Source organism: Desmodus rotundus, chromosome 6 (assembly GCF_022682495.2).
Source record: "Desmodus rotundus isolate HL8 chromosome 6, HLdesRot8A.1, whole genome shotgun sequence".
Lineage (NCBI taxonomy): Eukaryota > Metazoa > Chordata > Mammalia > Chiroptera > Phyllostomidae > Desmodus > Desmodus rotundus.
The window spans coordinates 111,903,738-111,918,775 of record NC_071392.1 but is presented as its reverse complement, the minus strand read 5'-3'; the positions used below and the strand labels follow the sequence as shown (position 1 = coordinate 111,918,775).

The 15,038-nt window shown below is 35.1% G+C and overlaps 1 protein-coding gene across 7 annotated transcripts in view; it reads right to left on the bottom strand.

The window, feature by feature from the left end:
• The window catches only part of RBM39 (RNA binding motif protein 39), a 30,734-nt gene that overhangs the window by 3,919 nt on the left and 11,777 nt on the right, over positions 1-15,038 (bottom strand). For 5 of the 7 annotated variants that reach the window (XM_071221763.1, XM_053927144.2, XM_053927145.2 and 2 more), the window contains 7 exons: positions 14,115-14,232; positions 13,586-13,738; positions 10,443-10,580; positions 8,818-8,883; positions 6,041-6,245; positions 5,568-5,645; positions 1,579-1,629 (listed from right to left, as the gene is read on the bottom strand). In XM_071221763.1, coding sequence (XP_071077864.1) covers positions 1,579-1,629; positions 5,568-5,645; positions 6,041-6,245; positions 8,818-8,883; positions 10,443-10,580; positions 13,586-13,738; positions 14,115-14,232 — 809 coding nt within the window. The remainder of the gene's footprint in view (positions 1-1,578; positions 1,630-5,567; positions 5,646-6,040; positions 6,246-8,817; positions 8,884-10,442; positions 10,581-13,585; positions 13,739-14,114; positions 14,233-15,038) is intronic. The other 2 variants (XM_053927146.1, XM_045194484.3) reach the window with 1 other exon arrangement.

Sequence of the window (15,038 nt, the reverse complement as noted above, 5' to 3'; positions counted from 1 at the left end):
CAGGGTCAACAATAAAAAAATTTAAAAACAAACTGGGAAAAATAAATTTAAAAAAAATATATATATATATAAAAATATTAAGTTTTAAAAATAAGACACAAAACCACTCAAGCATTTAAGATTTAATACCCTAAGATTATAAATCTTACTAGAAAATCAAATCAGTATTTTAGAAATTAAGGCTGTTTTAGCACAAGAAATACTAAAAATAATACAATAATACTCACTATATTAAAAATTTAAAAGAAACTACTGGACACTAATATTTAGGCTCAACATTTAAAACCTATATTGGTTTTAACTTTGAAGTTAAGACAATTCACCAATATAGCTGCATGACTGTTTTCATGTGATTTAGAAAACATTACCAGTAGCTGTTACGACAACTCACCGTAATCATAACATTTGACCAAATTTCATTCCAATACATAACAAACAAAGCTAAGGATAAAATAGTGCATTAGAAATTATGATAATTAAACGTCCACCAGAGGAAGTATCAGAAATTTTCCGCTGAATAAAAATTATACCTGTGTATGAAATACATTTTAAAAAATAATTGTTTGTGGTTACACAATTTTTGCTTATTTTTCATGTAAAAATAAGCAATTTTAAAAATAAAGCTTTATATTAGAATACAAATGCAACTAACAGAAGTCACATTCTACTGGGGAAAGTTAAAGATGCAACCGTGCTTATTACAAGAAATAAAGCCCGCTGTGTACCTTATCACAAACAAATGGAAATATGCTTGGAAAAAAACCATAAGGTCATTCACAAGATACCTGAGGATTTTATTTTTCTACTTTCTCAAATTAACTGTATTACAAATACTAAAAAATATTTAGAATAATGTATGATAGATATTACTGCTCAACCTAAATGAATGCAGAACACAATAAATTCAGCACAGAAATACTAACAGGAAAACACACTATTTTAACTTTTAAAAATCTGTTAGGAAAAAAAGGATTGAGTAAAACTCTCCCATTTGTTGGTTATACACTTAATCTCTGACTATCAAGGAACATGGTAGACCTTTCTCACTGAGAATCATTTCCCTAAATAACTTTAAATATACCCTATGAAAGGATACTTAATTTGCTCAATAGCAATGGCAGATATTTACGTGGTGGTTAAGAACAATGAAAAATAGCCTACTTTATAAATTAAATCATAACAATCTGCATTAATTTTGTTCTGGGTCATTTTCTCATTGCTTAGTACTGCACATACAATCACTGGAGTTAGAGCCAGTTTTTCGTTTCTATGTAAACTTACTAACAATCTGTACACAAAAATAAGCACAAGAGACTGAAAACAATTCTAAGCAAGCTAAAGCCCCCAAAACAGACATTTTCATTTTTCATCCATGCAATTTTAATAATTTGGATTAGGCCTTCTGAAACATACATACATTAGCAGTAAAGCTTACTGTGTATATACACCACTATGTCATTATGACAAAATTGGGTCCAAAATAGAGTATGATAATAAATACGATATAATAAATACAAACAGCTATGTCTTGCTACATTTATACATTTATTTAAAAGACAAATAAAAAGCTCAACTCACCTTCAGTCTGTTGAGAAAGTCTTGTTTGCAAATCTATAACAAAAGAGAATTCTACAGCTCAGTGCAGGAACAATGAAGAGCCTCAACTAACAGGGTAAATGTCAGGAAAGCATTAATAAAAGAGGACTACTGTAGCAGGGTTTATTAAAATGAACTTATAGTAAAACCTGGCAGCCAAACCTCCTTCCCCATTCCTCATTGGCAAGGCTTTGGGGCCTTCTTCTTTCCTCCTATCCTAGGAAACTTACTTATGCCTCTCTATTCCTATTCCTAGCAAGAAATCTTCCACCATCTCAAATGCTATTCTACTACACTACTCTGCACACGGGAATAATGGGAAATGGGGAAAGGGAAGCACACCGGTCAGAAATACATGAAAACCCTGATCTTGAGAATTCAATTCCAAGTACTTGGGATATTTAACTATTTATTGTCCTGTCAGTGGAAATAAGCATTTTAAACTTTCAAAACGTTATTTAAAAAAATAGTAATCCCTGCAATAGTACACATCAAACAACTATAAACACTTTCACTGATCTACCAATTCAGTAGTAAGAATATCATCAGTGGGAAATACCATTCTAACTGTATCTGTTACTTTTTAAAAGTGCTTTTTAAAGCTTGAAAAGTCCAACCCTGAAGGTGAATTTTACTTGGATCTGGTTCCATGGTCTAGTCTAGAAATTTAATGAGGCAAAAATGAAATCTAACTGGGTTCACCATAATCTAAGAAATACAAGAAATTTTAAACATCTAGTTAGTATTAAAAATAAAGAGAAAGGGGATTTTTACCAATGTATTTCCCCATATAATCATTAACACTTCTAGATTAAAAGGCAGGTTAACAGAAAACTAATATGATGTGAAAACAGCAGCAAGTCTGAACAGTAAAGAAAATGGCCAGCGTTGAAAAGCTATCTTGGAAGTTCGAAAGTTACTGAAACAGCCCTGGCTGGTGTGGATCAGTGGATTCCTGTGAACCAAGGAGTTGCTGGTTTCATTTCCAGTCTAGACCGCAAGCCTGGGTTGCAGGCCAAGTTCCGGGTGGGGGATGTGTGAGAGGTGGCCACACACTAATGTTTCTCTCCCTCTTTTCCCCTCCCTTCCCCTCTCTAAAAAATAAATAAATCTATAAAAAAAGTTTCTAAAATATACATTACAGAATTGTTTATATTCAGTACCCAATTTTTGTTAAGGCAATTCAACTGCAACCCTTTATTACCGTTTGGATTTCTTGTTGAGTACATGAAAATGATCAATAAAACATGGGCAAAACTGAAAAGAAATCTGCAGCCCAAGTTGTATTGGGAAATAAGTATACCTGGGTCTTAGGTGCTCAAAATTGGCATCTCAAGGAGTTGAAGAAATATAACTGGTGTATATACTGAAGGAACTTGAAGATATGATCATAGGAACATTGTCAATAAACTTTAAATTATAACACAATGTCTTTTTTTCCTAAAATGGGAAAAAATGTATAGATATCAGAAATCCATGCTATTTTAAGTATATAAATTCCTATCAAAATTTCCGAAATAAAGGTGACTTTTTATATGCCCTTCTGATCCCAAGATTATGGCCAGAGAGATATATCAATGTCACCAAGAGTAATTTGTAGGATGCCAAGAATATGTTTTGAAGTGTTTTTAAGTCTAAGAACTTTGACACAGAAACAAATAAGATGTGAACATTTAAAATGTTTTCTTTTCAGAAAAAATTTTCCAATGATTTTTCAGGTTATTTGTGACAAGTTAGAAAATAAAGCATGGGTTTCATAAAGGTAAGGACCCTGTATTAGAAAGGATCTGTTAAACTTCCAGAAGAAAAGCATGTGGATATAGCCCTGGCCAAGTAACTCAAGCTGGATTAAGGCGTTGTCCCAATATACCTGGGGTTTGACCCCTGGTCAGGGCACATACAAGAATCAACCAATGAAATACATAAATAAGTGGAAGAAATCGATGTCTCTCTCTCCCTTCCTCTAAAATCAATTTAAAAAAAAGCATGCAGGTATAATGATGACCCACCCTTGGTTTCAAACAGCTTTAAAAGGTTCACAGGGTAAAGGTCTCCAAACACATTAAACTCAACAATTTATTTAATTTCAACAAAGAATGTGTAAGGTTTTAATAATGACTATCTGGAGAAAAACCAGGTAAGTATTTACCTATAAATTGAATTGACTAAGTAGCAAAACAATTTATCACATGTAAGAAAATCAGAATCAAACTTTAAATCATGCCAACAAACACTTAAAAGGGGGAATATAACAAATACATAAGGTAACTAAATGGCTATTTTCAGCAACTCACATGGACGTTTAGAATTTTAGTTGATCATAATCAGCCAGCCTTAATATAATCTTCATAGGGAGTGTGGCAAGGGAGGTACAGTCATATATCATGCATGACAGAAAAATTAACAAAGGGTATTTAACAATGTCTAACATTAAAAAATAAATCTTCAATTAGGTGAAGATATTGTTTATGAGGAAGAAGACCAAACTAACATTTGACACACCATCCAGGATACAACCTAAGATTGCTTAGAAATCAATCTCATGTCACTGCATCAAATCCCTGAAGGCAGGGGACCAATATTGTTCACTAGCCTTTAGTGAATTACCTAGAATATTGTAAACAATCACATTTTCTAAATTATTGAAAGAATGACCTGAACAATGGGAATAAAAGAAGTTTTCAGATTAAATAATTTTCAAACCATAGATTAGGGATTATTACTGAAGTGATGGGTTTCCTTTAATATCTTCAATTACACCAAATGACGTCTATGACTACTTGTTCACTGTAAAGAAACTGAATACCTGACATTTATTTTAAAAGTCAAAGTAAATCAATACAGTAATGGTTGTGATTTTTCTTCTCATACACCTGGCATGGTTTTGTCAGAAATTTTAGAGAATAACTACCTATTAGATTGCAAAATAAATCATTCAATTTGACAGAGAGCACAGAAAACCTAAAGGCAGGTTTTTTTCTAAAGGTACTCTTTCTTATAAATGTTTGGATACCTATTAAAAAAAGTGAAAAGCCCCCCTCCAAATAACGAAGAATATAAAAGTAGAAACGATCCTCTCCATTTCAATTTAAAAGGAAAATCATGAAATAATCACATGAGCCTTTTTGTACAGATTCAGTACCATCCTATTTCATTTTTTTTTTCAAATCATTTTTTAATTACAGTTGTAATCCAACATTATATTAGTCTCTGGTGTAGATATTTCATATTTTTACATATTGTCAGTCTTACTTTGTAGATAAAATTGAAGGACCAATATGTAACAGAAATTACCACACTTTCTTGGGTTAAGTACTTCCTGTCATACACAGTTCACAATATAAATGGTTCTTTTATGTACTTTTAAAAAGCAAGACTTCAACATTTCAAAATCAAATGTTATCCTAGTTTGTATATGTGGGCTAATATCAAGGTTTATAAAGACATTCACATAATTAAATTAAGCAGTTTCATAAACCAAACCCCTTGTTACATAATCGTAATAAACTGCCAATGATCTCTTCCCTTCCTGCCATCTCCAATAACTTCATTCCCTAACTTAACATCTCAGAATATGTACTATTTAGGAAAGCACTTTATTGGGCATTTTCGATATTGCAACCACTTTAATAAAGCTTGATTTAAAAAAGGCCTCTGGTAGTTTTCTGAGCTTTAAAAATGCAATATAAACCTGTGGTCGTTAATAAATGTATTTTAAAAGGTATGGCTTACAGCAATTTCAACTGAAACTGGTATGCAAGGTTCAGTAGCAATACCCTGACAGTTTATTATGATGAGTGGATAATTCTGTCCTATGCCTCCACTTTCTTAAATGATTACTTGAAATTTATAGGCTCTAAGTACTTGATGAATTGAATTCTCAGTAAGTCCTTTTAAATGCAAAAATTTGGCAAATTTTCGAATTAAGTGAAAAAACAATGATTTCAAATTAGAAAAGATTCAATTCCTACCTGCCACAGCACCAAATGCCAAAGAGCCACTCATTTGTAGAGCTTGCTGTGCTGCTGGTGGGATCTGCAAACCTGTGCCTGTAAAAGAATAGATCTTAAAGTCCTTCATATGTTAACATCAGAAAAACCCAATTTTCCAAGTGCTTACCACCAGTCACCTGCCTAAAAAAAGTTACAAGCAGCATATAGTATAAGAGCTACAACTAAATTTATTCTGAAGCATGAGGATAACATTTTTATACAAAGCCAAAGGAATCATGTAACATATGCTGTGGTACTAAAAAATGCACTACCAAAGAGTAGATGCCATTAGAACATTAAGGCAAGAAGTTCATCTATGAAATTACATGCATGTGCTGCCCCAGGATGGTATCAATTCCAAATCAAATCACCTTCCGTTTATCAGTGTACACGATCACTTCTCTCATTATTATACTCATAATAAATCATTCTCAACACTGAGAAAAACTTACCCTCTGCAAGTCTTGCCATTAATTGGAGACGACCAGTTGTTCCCAAGTCAATTCCAGTCCTTTCCAGTTCATCACTGTCCAAAAATGAGCTAGCACTGGAAGCATCAGTACGTTCAGTAACGTGACCAACTTTCATTGGTCTTCCAGCTAGCTCAAATCCATTTAGTTGTTCCAAAGCCTTCTTGGCACATTCTGAATCAGAAAACTGTAATTGAGAGAGGGGTAAAAAAGTCCAGTGCATCAGTTTACATATATAACCAAGGTAAAAAAAAAAAAGCTTACATGTTAAGTCCAGTCTATTCGATAGTAACTGGGTAAATGATAAAGTAGAGCTCCGGCTAGTGTGACTCAGTGGACTGAGCACCAGCTTGTGAATGAAAGGGCTGCTGGTTCAATTCCCAGTCAGGAAACATGTCTGAACTGCCGGGCCAGGTCCCCCAGTTAAGGGTGTAGAGGCAACCACACACTGATGTTTCTCTCCCTCTCTAAAACTAAAAAAATAAAATCTTAAAAAAAAGCTATAATATGACCAACATGATCAAACCACATTATTGACGTGATAATTTAAAATGACAAGAAAGGCACTCTCCTCTAGGGAGCATGCCTGTGCCTGGCCCCCCTCCTGCCCCTGAGGCTCATTACCATTACCCCTTTTTATCCTATGCTTCAAGGGCCCCTTCTTTTGCCTCTGTAACTTGTTTCCTGAGCACATTTCTGCTGCAACTTGCTTCTACCTAGGTGACTTTCTAAATATACTTAGTTTGGAAAAAAATAAAATTCAAAATAATAAAATGAAAAGATATTAACCAAGTAATGACAACTACACCTTAGGAAATAAAGAATCATGGTAAAAAAATGTGAAAAGTAATTTTTAACTCAAAGCCCTTCTTGCCCTGACTGGTATGGCTCAGTCAGCTGGGCATCATTTCACAGACCCAAAGGTCACAGGTTTGCTTCCTGATCAGGGCACATGCCTGGGTTGCTAGCCAAGTCCCTGACTGGGGGAATTGAGAAGGGCAACCAATCAATCTTTCTCTTGTACATCCTTGTTTCTCTCCCTCTTTCTTCCTCCCTGCCCACTTCTAAAAATAAAATCTTAAAATAAATATACATACATACATACAAAAAGGCTTTTTAAAAAAGATTTCATTTATTTATTTTTAGAGAGAAGGGCAGGGATGGAGAAAGAGAGGGAGAGATACATCAGTTGGTTACCTCTCCCATGCCCCCAACTGGAGACCTGGCCCACAACCCATGCATGTGCCCTGACTGGGAATCAAACCGAAGACCTTTCAGTTTGCAGACCATCACTTAATCCACTAAACCACACCAGCTAGGGCCATACATAAAATCTTTTAAAAATCCCTTCTTAATGTGCTGGAACAAACTTAAAATGGTGCTTTTACCCTCAGAAAAGTAAACTATTCAAAAAATTATAGTTCATTCAGATGTTCTTTTTAGTACAAATTCTGTATCATCTTTTCTTGTTAATGAAATCATCTAAAGTTCTTAATTCCATGGTGCTAACACAGCAAAACTCTAATCCACTCCTTCTGGTTTAAATTTAATGGGAGAAAGGAACATATTCCCACAATCCCAAAGTTTAACCTTTCATCATCATGTTTATCATTAGAAATAATTTTTGTTATTGAGATGCATGTTTACACACACAGCACCATGTAAATTTATATAATCTAGATTTGTATACAGATCACTGAATCACAGTAAATAGTTAACAGAAGTTACATTTAACATCCTTTCAAAAAACTCCACATCACTTTCTATTGGGGGAAGGAAAATAACCACACTAATGTTATTACAAACAAAATAAAATGTTGGTGAGTTAACAGTTTCATAAGTAAGCTTTCTCCTTTCTCCAGCACATATTAAATAAAATCCCTATGAACAATGACTAGTTTAAATTTTATTGTCACTTGAACAAAAGACAATTGTAATTTCTTGATTAAAACTGGTTCCTATTTGTATTTTAAAATAAAAATATGTTTCCATCATCTTTCCAAGGTGTTAAGATCATATATTTGAAAAATTCCTACCATGTTAATTGGATTACATCATGAAGTAACAGATAAAAAAGTTTACTGTTAAAAAAGCACCTCCATTTACCATTAGTTCAACTGTCACCTCCTATCATAATCAGGGACTAAGTAGCAATAGTTAGCCAGAAATATAAGGCATCTCATTATTGTGGTAAGGTGCATATATATATAAAAATGATTTTAAGTACAATGGAATTCCAAGAGACCTTCATTCACCAGACAAGACGGTATCAAAGACGAGTCAGTAATTAAAGTAGTCATATAAGGGAATCAGAGACTTCAATTATATGAAGAGTTGCCTGGCTGGTGTGGCTCAGTGGATTGAGTGTTGGCCTGCAAACCAAAAGGTTGCGGGTTCAACTCCCAGTCAGGGCACGTGCCTGGGTTGATGGCCAGGTCCCCAGTTGGGGGTGCGTGAGACACAACCACACATTGATGTTTCTCTCCCTCTGTTTCTGTCCCCCCCCCCCCCAAAAAATAAATAAAATCTCAAAAAAAATTGTATGAAGAGTTGGCTAAACAAATTGACCATAAACAGGGTAATATTAAGCTGGTTAAATAAACATTCACATCTGCTGGACACATATGGCTATTAATGTCAAGCTTATCTAAAACACTTAAAAATATTAACCATGCCTCCTTTCCCACTATCGAAAACTAATGAAAATTTACTATGCTGCTTAAATCAAAATCATTTAAGTCATAATGTTAACTGTTTACCGTAATAAATCCATATCCTTTGGATCGACCTGTTTCACTATCCATCATAAGCTGGATACTTTCAATCTAAAAATAAAAACATGGTTATTACATAAATAATGAGGAACAAAATTTTTTCCTGGGAACACGACTGACATTATCTCCCTCTCCCCCCTAAAAAAAAGTAATTGGAAATATACCACAACCCATATACTGCCCCCCAAATCTTCTGAAGGCCTAGAATTTTCCTAAACAAAAGGTCATACATTGAGGAGTCAAAAAACAAAACGCCTTAGTCTTGTGCCTCAAAAACAAATGACAAAAACTTGCCTTTGGCTGGCATGGCTCAGTGGACTGAGTGCCAGCCTGTGAAGCAAAGGGTCACTGGTTCAATTCCCAGTCAGGATACAGGAATGGGTTGCGGGCCAGGTACCCAGTAGGGGGCATTTGAGAGGCAACCACACATCATTGTTTCCCTCCCTTTCAACATCCCTTCCCTTCTCTCTAAAAATAAAATCTTGTTTTTTTGAAAATGACAAAAACCTAAAGTCCTCTGGAAAATACAAGCAAAGTTAGAAATGAAATCACCATCTTAGTTTACATTGTTATGCTAAAAACACCAAAAATCATTATCCATACACAAAAAGCATGAAACATTAAGATATAACACCCATATCATGTATCTTCATGTTCTGGTAGTTTCCAAAATATTGTAAATATTCATTTTGTAATAATAACAACTGATCCACCCATACAATTATTGACTTACGTATCATTATTATGTGTAAATTTCCAATAAATAAAGCACTCACAATCTCAAAACCCTAATGTTTACCATCGTTGACTCAAAACAGTTTAACAAAAGGATTCAGTGGGGTAGTAAAAGATATATCCAAGAACAATGAACATTAGTAGTGGGTAAGATTCAGCAGAAACCACCATTTTTATTCATGGCCACAAAATATATCTTTTAAATCATAGCACAGCCTACTATTAGCATTTATTCTAAAATGTCTATTCTACGCAGTGATTGGTGTGGCTCGGTGGGTTGAGCATCGTCCTACAAACCTAAAGGTGGCCAGCACATGCCTGTGCTGCGGGCCAAATACCTGCCTGGGGGTGTGCAAGAGGCAGCCAATCAGTACTTCTCTAGCACATGGATGTTTCTCTCCCTCTCTTTCCTTTCTAAATAAATATAAATAAAATGTCTACTCTAAAATGAGAGCCAACTGAACATAAACAGTCTAATTATTCTTTAATTTAGTAGAGAAGCTTCTCTACATACTCCTACATTTTCAGTAAGAAAGAAATCCTCCAAAAAAACCAAGAAAAAATAAAAATCTCATGCTCCAAATGCTTTATTCTTCTTCATGTTGATTTTTAAAAAATGATTGATTCTAACACTATGCATTTCACGGTAGCTGAAGAACAACATATTAAGAATCTTTAACTTAAATTATATGTACTTTCAGGGACTTTTTTTCATCGAAGCTGTCACAGAAACCTTACAGAATCACCTTCCCTCATCTTAATGGGAATTTTATAGAAATATGACAACAAAGCAGATATATAAAAATTATTATACAGTTATACCTGAACCAAGAGCTGATTGAAGAAACTGATCCATTCAAGAAATCAGGACTTACCCTTCCAAAAGGCTCAAAGATCCCCCGAAGCATATCTTCAGTGATATTAAAGTGTAATGAGCCCACATAAAGCCTCATAGGTCCAGCACTTCCCTTTTGTAGATTGTTTGCCATTGCTGCAGCTCGGTTTTTTTCTGCCTACAAATTAGGTAAGTCAAAATGAACATTACACAACTCTTTAATACAAATTAGTAAAACAGTAAATCCCATCCACACACTAGGTTTGCTCAGTAACTGATGTCAAAGGTTAGTGGAAAAAAATTGCCTTGGCTGGATAGCTCAGTTGGTTTGAGCATCATCCTGATAGGCCAAGGTTGCAGGTTTCATTTCCAGTCAGGGCTCATACCAGAAATGAACAATTAACAAATGCCTAAGTAAGTGGAACAACATATTGATGTTTTTCTCCCTCACTCTAAAAAAAATCAGTAAAAACAAAAAAAAAAACAAGACAAAATATTGCTAAGTGTTAACAGTCATACACGAAAAGGACAAATGTTCAATTATTCCATTTACACGTGACTGTGTTTAATGGCACTGAATCACACACTTAAACAGTTAAAATGCCAGATTTTTTGCCCTGGCTGGTGTGGCTCAAAGGATTGAGTGCTGGCCTACAAACCACAAGGTCACTGGTTTGATTCCTTCTAGGTCAGGGCACATGCCTGGGTTGCAGGCCAGGTCCCTGGTTGGGGGCATGTGAGAAGCAGACAATGGATGTTTCTCTCCCTCTTTCTCCCTTCTCTCTTTCTAAAAATAAGTAAAATCTTTTAAGAAAAGCCAAGTTTTTAAATACTGATGCACCCTCTTATCAGACATGTTAAAGTGGAAAATCAGACTACTACTTCCAACTGTTAAAATCCATTCATTATTCATTAAAATGAATATACTCTGTGTCGTCATTAATCCTAGTACACTAACAGATTGTCATAAAGGGGCTTGACATAAGGTAGCTCAGTTGGTTACAACAATCTCCCAGTATGTCAAAATAACAGGTTTGATCTCCAGTCAGAACACATACATACAAGCAACCAGTGAGTGAACCAACAAATAGGTTTCTCTAAAATCAAAATAAAATTTAAAAAGGCTTATGTCAATATAAATAAAATCAAACCATTGTACTTATCAAAATCAAAAGTTCTCAATTTACATTCTAACACAAACTTTTCTTGTAACAAAATGGCACACCTTGAGTAGTATAGGTCAATAGCAAGTTAATGTTAAATATATTCAAAACCTCACTGAATTTGATGCTTCTCAGCCCTGATGTCAGGTCAATCTACACACTATGAGTTTGTCCTTCTCCATCAGAGGAAGTGAACTAACCTATCATTTTCCTATTATTTACTTACAATCAAGTTATAAATACCCAATATTAAGTATTCTTAAAATATTAAATGGGACGTTTCACCTTTTAGAGGTGGTAGAGCTAGTACGCATTTGGTTACGGTCACATGAACTTGTTAGCAGTGAAACTGGAATTTCAAGTCAGATGTAGTTACAGAGCTTATGCATAGCTTTTGTTTTTTAAATTAAAGGGTCAAACTTGTCTCTGACCCTTGTTATTTGGCTAATTTTTTTTAAAGTTTATTTTTAGAGAGGGAAATGGAGAGAAACATTAATGTGAGATCGGTTGCCTCTCATAGGCACCCTGATAAGGGAATCCAATCAGCAAACTCACTTTGCTCAACACCCAACCGAGTCACTCACAGTCTGATGAAGTAACCAGATTACTTAGGAATTATGGAATATTTGTTTCAGTGGTTTGAAAAGGTGCCCTGGATGGTGTGGCTCAGTGGACTGAGTACCAGCCTGAGAAGGAAAGGGTCACTGGTTCAATTCCCAGTCAGGGTATATGACTGGGTTGCAAGCCAGGTCCCCAGTAGGGGGCACACAAAAGGCAACAAAATATTGATGTTTTTCTCCCTCCCTTCCCCTCTCTCTAAAAATAAACAAAATCTTAAAACCAAAGGTAAAAAGAAGAAAAAAAAGAAAAAGAGAAGCAACCAATGTGGACTACTCAGGTACTAATGATGAATCCTAATATGTACTTTCATATTACATACTCAGTAGATTGATACATCCGAATTTTTCACATCTAAATGAAAACGTTGATGGCAATTCTGTAGAGAATTAGCAAAAAGGAATTATATCACAATTTGCATTCTCTTAGAAGATGGTCTCAAATGAGTTTATAAAACATCTACTTTTCAAGAAATTTTAGAACTGATAGCTGATCAAATTAGTTTTTTAAAACTGATTTTTAGAAAGAGGGAGGGAGGGAGAGGGGAAAGAGGAGTGAGAGAGAAAGAATTATCAACTCGTTGTTGCAGTTACTTATGCATTCATTGGTTGATTCTTGTCTGTGCCCTGTGAGGGGATGGAACTCACAACCTTGGCCTATCAGGATGACACTCTAACCAACTGAGCTACTTGGCCAGGGCCAAACTAGTCTTGGTTGGCGTTATATAAATATAAAATTTTCATTAAGTATCAAATTTTCAGAAGTCAAAAATCAGCGCATTTTCTATTCCGGGTGCCTTTCTCTTTATTCTTCTCTTCCCCCACAGGCATGCATCTCCTGAATTCTAAGGGACTCCACAAGACTTGAAACCAGGGGAGCAACAGGCAGCAGCAGCAGCTCATCCTAGGCTACACCCTGAACCTGTTTCCAAGGCCCCCTTTTTTCTGACTGCTCTGTAAGCCAAAGCATACCCATATAGGGTCATTTCTTTCCTATAACATTCCTAGAGAGCCAAAGCAGTCTCCCCTAGGCTCTCTCTTGTTGCTTCTTCAATCCTAAGCCCATCATTGTTTCCTATCTCCAGCTTTAACCAGTGTACCCCCCCCCCAAAAGATCAAAATCACTCAACTTGAAAGATTGCAAGGGGAAAACATGTTCTTAGATGCTTAATCTCCAACAGATCGTCACAAATTAATAAAATTCTAGACGTCTCAAGTCTTTTTCACGGAATAGGTAATTACAAAAAAAAAAACCACTACACTAAAGCTATCCTGAGAACCTATGGCCTAAGGCACTATAGTAAGTGGTGATTATGTAAGGCACAGAGCACTACAGCACAACACTGCAAAAAAGTAGGTTTCCATTAGTATCAATGATCAAATTCTTAAGCAAGAAAAATTACCTGTGATGCCTGTACTATGATTGGCACTCCTAAAACCCGTTGGCCAGTTAATCCTATTGCTAGAGGCACTGAGCTAACATCAACAAATTCCACATAAGCAATTCCTTTGGAACGTCTTGAATTTCTATCAGAAATCATCCTCACATCTCGAACCTGAAAAAAAGATACACACAGTTAACAGAAGGTTGGTTGTACAACTATGCCATGTAAACCATTATAGGTAATTTCAAAAAGAGACACCACCATTGCAGAGAAGGTATAGCCATCACAAAAAATTTTAAATAAGTAAATTTGTAGGCCTACTTCTATCTTTTGAAGAGTAACGTGGTTATATTAATCAACTCCAACACTTATTAACTTCTAAGTGAGGCAAAATAGGAATGTTACCAAAAATTAATTCTGTAAATAAATTCTACTAAATCACAAGATTTGGTGTTCAGATGTGTTCTCATTTTATCTGCCATACCAACAATTATTAAAATGTTTACAACTGCCACTTAGTTGACCTCCCTAAACAGGCTAAGATTACCTTTCCTACTGTAGAGAAAAACTCTTCCAAATCCCTTGGCCGAATTCTTGCTGCCAACTGCATGCAGAAAACAGTCCTTGCATCTCTTTCCTCAGGAGTTAAATTATCAATAGGTTCCCTAAGAGGAGTTAAGAAATACAGAATTTTATAATTTATTCTCTTTAATGTACTTTCAGTAAACAGAATAAACTTTACCAAAACTAATTTGTCACTATGCCCAAGCCATATTTATATAAAATGTCAATAAAGTAATTCAATGTGACTGAATTCCTTCAACAAGATGACAGTTTACTAAATGTTTCTTCTAACATAGTATTAGGGCAATAGTTTTTCAACCAGTGTGCCACAAGAATTTTTAATCTTCACCAGAAGACATTTTTTTTTTAATTGCTTTGAGAGAAAGAGAGAAATCCTAACTGATTTTTCTCATACCTGCCCCAATTAGGAACTGAACACGTAATCTGGATTGTGTGTCCTAACTGAGAACTGAATCTAAGACTTTGGTTACAGGACAACACTTCAACCAACTGAGCCACACCAGTTAGGACAAGAATTTTTAAAATGTGCAACACCTGACTTTATAGTTAGGGGAACTGACCTCTTTTCCCTTAGATTGTTGAATAAAAAAATGACAGCATTCAACACAATAGCCACCTGGTGTGAATGAAATTTATTGTCAGATTAGCAAAAAAAATGTACTTTTTGGTGGGCAGAGAATTTTTGTTAACTATTTTACATGTGCCACAAGATGAAAAGGTTGAAAACTGCTGTAACAAAAGTCCACTGACCTCTCAATCTTACAAATAGTGTTTTCTCTAGGATAATGAACAGCCCATCAAAAGCCTGAAAATATACTAACAACAACAGGATGTAACCCCCAACTAGCCACAAATCAGACTGGTCCTAAGATAGTAGGATGATTTC